The sequence below is a fragment of the Andrographis paniculata genome, unplaced genomic scaffold, assembly GCF_009805555.1.
Source record: "Andrographis paniculata isolate CXL003 unplaced genomic scaffold, ASM980555v1 Contig58END, whole genome shotgun sequence".
In the NCBI taxonomy this organism is placed as follows: domain Eukaryota; kingdom Viridiplantae; phylum Streptophyta; class Magnoliopsida; order Lamiales; family Acanthaceae; genus Andrographis; species Andrographis paniculata.
Window position 1 is genome coordinate 1,661,917 of NW_026137593.1, and position 9,286 is coordinate 1,671,202.

Here is a 9,286-nt window from a genome sequence, read left to right on the forward strand (position 1 = left end):
CACTTGCTTCTTACTACGGAGTCTAAATTACAATGAGTCTAATCCCTGAATGACCATTCTTTGTTATAGTTTACTTTAAGAAAAGAAATTTTGAATTTTCATCTTACATGTCGAGATATGGAAAATCTTGATCATCATATTGGATGGGAAATTCATCCAAGCAATATTCGTTAATAAACATATTTTTTATAATTATTAACAATGTAGAAATATTGTAACATAATATTATTTTTGTATATTAATGTTTTCTATTTTATTGTCATTCAATATAGGGAAAGTTGGAATTAAATCTCTCTGACACATACTGAATTAAAGTTCAGTCCCCTTTTGTAATAAATTTGTCTGCAGTCCCTCCATTTTTGATTTGATATTTATAAACTCCCTATTGATATTTTTATCTTTATTTTAATTTCTAAATATTAAATGATAATGAATACTTCGATGTCATATCTATGTGCCCATACAACTATTATATATACCCATAATTATTCTCGCTCTACTTTAACATGTTCTAAATATATACCTATGTACGCTTATTATATACCTTTAAAAAAATAATAATAAATAAATAAATAGCAGTTACAGACTTACAAACATGATTTCATAATGGGGTGGGAAAACCAACACTCACAACTCTCAGTCGCAAACAAAACCCTACCCAAACAACTCTCACCCGCAGCCGATCATTCTCATTTTCACTCTTTGTCCGACAAACCGAAAAAACATGGCGAAGAGGAAGCTGGAAATGAGCCCATCACCCTGACGCAACGCGAATAAGTAACTTTTCTTTCATTTTTCGTATAATTTTTAGTTTATTCATAGTATTTTTACCTTAAATTGTGTGTTCGATTGCGGTTTAAATTTCGGCCGCAGTATGGTATGTCTCTGTTTGTCCTCGAGAAATCCTCATTTTTCGGAATATGTGCTTGGACATAGTTGTGTGTTTAGGGTTTAACGTTTTACATTTTTAAAAGGTTCTACGGGACGATGAGTTAGATTTTGTTGCGATTGTTTTACTTTTACATGTTGGTTGGTTGTTTTAATATTATTAATCATGTTTAGGGGTTGACATTTGTATTACAAGTTAAATCGGCTGAGAATCAGTTATGATATTTCTATGTACCCACAATTTCATCTTTTAAACCTAGCATGCTATTTAATATACTTATGGGGCTTATACATGTACCTGAGTTGTATTTTTATGTGCTCCCCCGTATACTTGGTGAACCTATAAAGTACTTTGAGATGTCCTATTACAGACTGATATTTATTTTCACAAAATGAGAAATGAGTATAAATATGTGGTTAGCCCGGTTTGTCATTTCTCACTTTTATAATTAGGTGGAAAAACTGAAGAAGGAAATGTCAGATTCTCATATTAAGGAAATAAAGGACCCCGTTCGGGCACTTTCTCGATTGTCCAAAAATAAGACTCGTGTTGGTTTGATACTGGCTTTGGTCAATAGTTTTCAGCCGGACAACATGGACTTTACTATGCATGGGGAGCAGCATGTCACCGATATTTGTTGGAAGTTGAGTGAATGAGAAGAACAAATTAGTTGTATGTTGTTTTTTGTTATTCTCTAGCATGTTATGATTGATCCTGTTCGTGGTTTTTATTGTGTAGTTCTACTTTCAGACATTACCGTATATTAGGCCGATGAACCACAAATACTTTCAATGACAACACGTATACTGGCTTAAGACTATTATACATACCATCGCTGATGGAGGAAGTGCTCCTAGAGAGTGCCTTAATTGCCTCCATCATCGAAGGATCAACTGATATAGACCATATTGAAGAATACTTGCAACTATACATATAATACTTACGCATTCGTTATTGATGCTTAAACACGCATTAGTTTTGTATACAATTACAATATAATAATCGGTTGCCCATGAATACTTCCAGTAACAGCATGTATACCAACTTAACATTCATGTATATACCTCAATTGATAGAGCAAGTACTCATGATGTGATTCAAGGAAACTTGTTGCCTTACACGTAATTTCAGTTGTAACCACCAATCAACATAAGATTGTAATACCCTCAGAGGTGTTATTACGTACCTGTAATATAATTTCATATGCTTCAGTAATATGTATCTACACCTTTGATTATTTGTGGTTCAAAAATAAGTCATTCTTAATTCAAATTTTTTAACTGATTTGGTAACTATGGATGAATTAATCACGATTATTTTCCTAGGACACTTCGAAGTGTATGAAACGGTAATCAACACATGTTAATCATAGATTGTTACACAAGTAATGAGTGACTAAGGTAAGTTATGTTGATTGTTACTCATATACCACTGTTCCCATGGATTGATTGGTTATTTAAACCTATTAACCAGTAATACACATTGTAGCACACAAAACAATCTTTGGTCTACAAAGGTCGAGAGAGGAAGTACTCTCACCGAGTTCGTGCATTGGACCCTCTACGTTGGATTGACTAAAATAAACTACATTTGAAGATACATGGTAGTACAAATCTAATGCCTATGAAATCATTATTCATACCTCTTATATTGAGGTTTGTACTCGGCTCACGTGGTTACAGACCGGATCATAAATGTAGATACCCTAGATAAGATATTACGTACCTACAATAACAATGAAATATACTTTAGTTACAATTACATATGCTCTGGTAACCTATAGCTGGAGAACTTGCAAAAATATTCACTAAATGACAGTAACCATAAATGAATTCAACCATGGTAGTGTTTCTCACGACCCCAAAGTGTATGGAAAGATAAAAAAATACATATTTACTAATAATGGTTAAACAAGTCATAAATAATTAGTTAATTTGTATGATCATATACCAACCTTCACTTGTAAATGACTAAACAAGTCATAAGTGAGTAAGTTAAATTATGTTGGTTGTTAGTATAAATGCCTGATGTCATAAATTGAAATTCATTAGACCTATTACGATTAATCCGCATTGTTTCATACACAACAACATTTGGTGAAGAGCATAGTTGCATAGCGCATGACTCAACTAGGTGGGCAAATGCTCCAGAGCGGGTCTGCCATACCCCCAAACTCGCATGATGTACAAAATCTTAGTAATTGTGTACCTTCTGTAGTCTAACGTGTAACTGAACAACGTAATCTTATGACAAGGTTTTCGAATTGTGTACCTTCATAGCTCCACTTAATGCCTGTGAGGATTTAGCATATAACCATCATAGATTCCGAAACAGATTAAGACTTAATCCTCATATGTATGTTATCAACACAGTATGTTCGTGTACTTTATGCCACTGCGATTATTAATTATCAAGACTACACTGATATTGTTGGGACAGTAATACGCTACCACTAGATGTGCTTCGAGAGATCAACTAAATACTCCCCTAGATAATTCGTGTGCCTCTATTCATTTATTTGAAACATGTGTCATTGAATTATCATACACAAACGAGAACTGTCACATACCTGTTGGTCATGTTCATATACCATCAAAATATCCAAATTACAACCACAATTATATACAATTTGAACTTTGCTATTGTATATTTACCTTCCACATTACATTTTATCAATTATGCCAAATATAATTACACACCAAAAAGGACATTTAGAATAAAAACAAAAATTACACTTCAAAAGGCCTACGGTACCGCAGCTTTACAATTTCTAATTTCTTCTGTCGTGCCCGAGATGACCACAATGTCCACATTTTCGTGACTATTTTATTTGTTGTGAGTCATAGCATTATTTTTTCGTACGGCCTAGTTGTACAAACGAAACAGGAGGTACCCATCTTACTATACCAAGTATGTATAATAAATTAGCAACGTACCTGCATCCAATCGTGCATCGGAGATGGATGCTTTATTGCTCACTCTTGGACCGTGCATTCATGTCCACAAATAGTACGTTTAACATTATATGCATCTTCCGCATATTCGCCACATCATCATCCTCCCAAAGGAGGCCTACGTTTTCCTATTGTTGATATATGTTGATCCATCCTTTAAGCCTTTGTTGCTACTACCTGCATTAGTTTATATAATTCATATATATAATGTATTAATCTCCTATATTCCTTAAATTTTATTTTATTTTTAATAAATTTGTACTAGACTAGAATTGAATATTCGAATAATCAAAATGATTCTTGATGGCCTTCAAAACCACACAAATTCGATTCACATTACAATACGTCTTCTCTTTGGAAACAAAATCATGAATAACTCTGTCGAGCTACATCTCGATGTCTTCTCAACATTCTGCCAACTCATCGCCTTTCAAACCCTCTGCATCTAGCCGTGTCTCCCCACCGCTGCATAAACATTAGGAAGATAGCACATACATCTTATTATTCCGTTCCAACGCCACAACCCTCTCCGCCACCACCTCCCTGTCGCCACAACACCCGCTTATCAATGCCCTCCAACTCACCGCCTCCTCCGACCTCAATGGCATCATTTGAATCAATCTTTTTGCCTATCCAACAAGCCCCACCCGACTTAAAAAATTGACAATGCATCCAAAATTCTCGATCCTGGGCACAACGCCATACACATTTTGCATAATACTCACCAAATCCAATCCTTTAATTGTCATATCCAAATAAACACATGCCACGAGCAAAAAAGTAAACGTCACCCGATCGAGATGAATCCCCGAGTCCTCCATCCTCAAAAATAAATCGACATCCTTTTTTCCTGCAACATTTGTTGCAAGCGTGGAGATCATAGCGTTCCGTGTTATTATATCTCGTTCAGGCATTTCATCGAACATCTTCTCAGCAGAACAAATGCAACAATATTTCGAGTATATATTGATTAACACATTGCCCAATTTAATAATCGATCGAATCTCCAACTTCTCAAAAATTATGAACCCATTTTCCAAATTCAAACAACCTAAATGCTCATGAGAATAAAGGAAAAAAAAAAACAAAAAAAAAAAAAACAAACAAAGCATCATTCATCAGACACAATCCCAACAATCTATTTTATTTTATTTCAAAATTTGAGGATTTCATCCATAGCTCTTGTATGATTTCTTAATTCTAACTCTATATCGGAAAAATCCATCACTACGACTATAAGGTTGTGGTTACTTGAGTTCCGATGACATCACTCAATTTGGACTTCCCGGCGGCTAGCCTCCATGGAAGAAAGAAGGGTATGCAGGATTTAAGTGGCTGCTGGTATTGATTGACACTATAGTAAACTATAAAAAAATCCAGCGAAAGAAATCGAAGAATTGTGTGAGGATAAATTAGGTGGAGGAAGAGGTGGTTGAAGGTAAAAAGAAAAAAAAAAAAAAAAACAGGGAGTTAAAACAAATATTATATGTAAAGTATGGATTGCAGTTCAAACAAATTTCTGTAGGGACTGAATCTAAAGTTCATTATGCATTTGGGGATTTTTATCCAATTATCTGTTCAAATCTCAATTATTTTAATTTATTATTATTAATATTATTATCATATATAATTTTTTTACATAAAAATAAACATGTACATAAAATCAAGATCAAGATTTACGATTTTTACAAAAAATATTTGAACTTGAAAAATTAAAAAATAAATAAATATAAATTAATGGTTCAACGAAGAAAATATAAATATCTAGTTTCGTGGGGAGTGAACTTGTGATCGTGAGGTCATGGGTTTAAACCCCGACTTCTCCAGGTACACCTGCCACACATGGCTCGCCTAGTGTGGCTTACCATACAGGGCCTAGTTTGAAGAGTATTAGGTTCGGCTGAGGGTTTACCCAGTGCGCACTTCCGGGTAACAACTGCGGATTCCCACGTTATCAAAAAAATGAGAATATAGTATATTTGATAATTAAAAATGAAGGAGACAATAATACATGTATTTATTATTATCAAATAGTAGTATTTCTTTAAATATGATATTTATAATATAAAAAACACATTTTGAAAAATTTAATAATAATTCGCTAGTATATTTTAATTTTCAATTATTATTTTTTTAGATAAAATTGCTTATAACTCCCCTATGGTTTTGAAATTCAGCGTAAAATCTCCCTATACTTTAAAAATTGCATGGTATCCCCTTATACTCTAAAAAACGTTGCATTAAACCCCACCACCATGACACTTTCCTCATGTGATTAAAAGATGATTTTCTATCTATATGTTTTGCATGACAGGGGGATTTCATGCAATATTTTTGAAAGTATAAGGGAGCGTCATGTAATTTTTTAAAGTAAAGTGGAAATTTATGCTAAGTTTCGAAACCATAGAATGGTTTTATGTAACTTTTTTAAAGTATAAGGTAGTGTCATACAATTTTTAAAGTAGATGGGAGATTTACGCTAAGTTTAGAAACCACAAGGGAGTTATAGACAATTTTACCTATTTTTTATTAAAAATATTATAATAATATTGATATTCTTATACTAATATTTATCAATTATACATCAATAATAATATTAATAATAATATTAATAATAATAATAATAATAATAATATATTTTTAAGAATCTAACAAAATCTCCCTTATGATGAGTGATTTTATATTATACAATTTTTTCATAACTTTCCATTAAAATTCAATAAAATCTATGATAGTTAGAAATCGCATGCGTTTTATATTCATTTCATATGCGATAATTGGATGATTTTGATTGGATTCTACCTAATTTATATGCGAATTGTTTATTTGCTGTGTGTAGAGGACAAATATTAAATTTGGCATAATTGGAAGAAAAAAGAAATAAAATTAATTAAAGGCCCAAAAGCTCATCTACAAAATAATTAGGGCAGACATTAAATAAAAGGAGGGATCACACGTTTCAAAAGGGGGAGAACGGCTAGGGCAGATACGCACAGGAGCAGGAGACTGACAGATCCATAGATCGCGCAGGAGCAAATCGACAGAGAAGATTTCCCCCTCCCACTATGACTTCATCTTTCTCTTTTGTTATTTGTTATTTAATTATGGGGTAGATACTTTTCTGGTTTGAGGGGTGATAATGTTTTGGTTCTTTTGTTTTGGAGGTTCTTGATTTTTTTTATAAAAGTTCTTTTTTATTATCAATATTTGTCTAATTCTGAGAATAGCGTTTGTGATTGTTAGATTGATTGAATATTTTGGTACCGATATTTAAATTAGTCTGATAATCTAAAGTCAATTCAAGTAGGATATTCGTAATTGTATTCGCACTTGAATAGGTGACAACCGGGTTGAATAGTTCCTTCCCGGGGATTTGACAATCAAATCTAATTGCTTCTCTTAGGTAGTAATTGTTTTGAATTTGGTTTTTCTAGATTACAATGTGGTTAGGCAATATTCTTATGGGCGCACCTAGGTTTATTTGCTTAATTAGGGGTAGTTAACGGTCGTACCTTAATTACTTACACTGTAAGGAAAAATTGGTTGTCAGAGCTTGTTGATAATTATAACCAATTTATTGATACTTTAATAAGAATTAATTTTATTGAATTAATGATAAAACATAAGTGCCATAACTGCATCATCCCTTGAGCCAGACATCCCCTTGATAGTCAGTTCCCCTTTAATTTAATTGATTTGTTATTTTATTTTAATTAGATAATAAAATAAAATCCCTCTTTATTTACTGCATTAGAATACGAAAGAGTGAATCACACAATCCCTGTGGAGACGATCCGTTCCCCTATATTACATTAAATTGTGATCATGGAGTAGGTGAAATATTTGATTGACCGCGCGATAGGTCAATTTTTGGCGCCGTTGCCGGGGATTGGCGCTTTGTTTTACTTTTTGTGTTATTTTAATTTATCCTCTTGTTTATGCCCCGTTCTTCTCGTACAGGTGAACTGATATTTATTCTTGAGATCGAGAAGGTTGAGCGAAAGCTACGAAAAGAAGCCAAGCAACGAAAAGCTGCTCAGGTTGCGAAGCTGGCAGAATCTTTAAACCACCTCAAAATCTCTAGCTCTAGCGACTCTGAAAGTGATCAAGAGACTGTCATGGCTGAGGATACCCGCACTTTAAGGGAGTTGGCTGCTCCCGACTTGGCACAACATCCCTTATGCATTAACTTTCCAACACTCAATAACACTGTTGCTTTTGAACTGAAATCTGGATTAATTCATTTATTGCCTTCTTTTCATGGACTTGCAGGTGAAGAACCTCATAAACACTTGCAAGAGTTCGACGTGGTGTGCTCCAGCATGAAACCACTAGGTGTTACTGACGAACAGATCAAACTCAGAGCCTTCCCATTCTCACTCAAAGATGCTGCAAAGGATTGGCTCTACTATCTCCCACCTGGAAGCATCGACACGTGGAACGACATGAAGAAGAAATTTTTGGAGAAGTACTTTCCAGCTTCCAGAGCTGCGATCCTGAGGAAGGAAATATGTGGCATCAAGCAACAATCAGGTGAAACGCTCCATGAATATTGGGAGCGATTCAATAAGCTTATCATTAAATGTCCACAACATCAAATTCCCCCTCAATTATTGATTCAATACTTTTATGATGGTTTGTTGTTGATGGACAGGAACATTATCAATGCTGCAAGTGGTGGAGATTTAGTGAATAAGACGCCGGCACAAGCTTGGGATCTTATTGCGAGGATGGATGAAAACACGCAGCAATTTGGTTCAAGAGATGTTGGACATATGAGCGGAAATAATAACGACCATACCGTCCAATCGATACAACAACAACTTTCTGAGTTGACGAGCTTCGTTCGCAAGATGGTCGCGAAAAAATCCAACCCGAGTGTCCAGGTCATGGTGTGTGGAATATGCACGAGTGCAGGACACCCTACAGATGCATGTCCGACCCTCCAAGAAGAATGTGCAGTGGATGTGAACACTGCAAACTACGGTATGAATAGACCTCCAGCGTACAATCCATACTCCAACACCTACAATCAAGGCTGGAGAGATCATCCGAACTTGCGTTATGGAAACGCACAGCAGGGTAATGCTCATCAACCATTTGGAGCTATGTAGCAGATGCAACAACCTTGTTTCTATGAGAAACAGCCGCCCTAAGCACCCACAAGCAACTCCAGTCCATCTTTGGAAGACTTGGTGAAGTCTATGGCTACCAGTACTCTGCAATTCCACCAAGAGATGAAGTCAACTGTCGAAAAATTACAAGGTCAGATCAATCAAGTGTCAGAGGAGGTGCGACAGCTACGTGAAAGAGGAAAGTGGCCTGCTCAGCCTGAGCCAAATCCAGCAAATGTCAGCGCCATCACTATCTGCAGTGATATGATGATTGAATGTTCCTCACGGCCTAATCCGAAGAATACGAGTGCTAAACCCTTCGTAGCGGA

General features: G+C 35.0%; 1 protein-coding gene and 1 non-coding gene across 2 annotated transcripts; one reads left to right on the forward strand and one right to left on the reverse strand.

Annotated features, from left to right (window-relative positions):
- Positions 1 to 7,781: 7,781 nt before the first annotated feature.
- LOC127257700 (uncharacterized) lies at positions 7,782 to 8,957 on the forward strand. The gene has a single exon (XM_051284170.1). It carries the CDS (start codon positions 7,782 to 7,784, stop codon positions 8,955 to 8,957), a length of 1,176 nt encoding a protein of 391 aa, XP_051140127.1.
- On the reverse strand, positions 8,337 to 8,443 carry LOC127257767 (small nucleolar RNA R71). The gene has a single exon (XR_007840112.1). It is a non-coding gene; the product is annotated as a small nucleolar RNA R71 (small nucleolar RNA).
- Positions 8,958 to 9,286: the final 329 nt, after the last annotated feature.

Bases quoted from the DNA above. Each gene is read 5' to 3' on its own strand.
- LOC127257700 (XM_051284170.1), top strand. From the start codon at position 7,782: ATGCCCCGTTCTTCTCGTACAGGTGAACTGATATTTATTCTTGAGATC.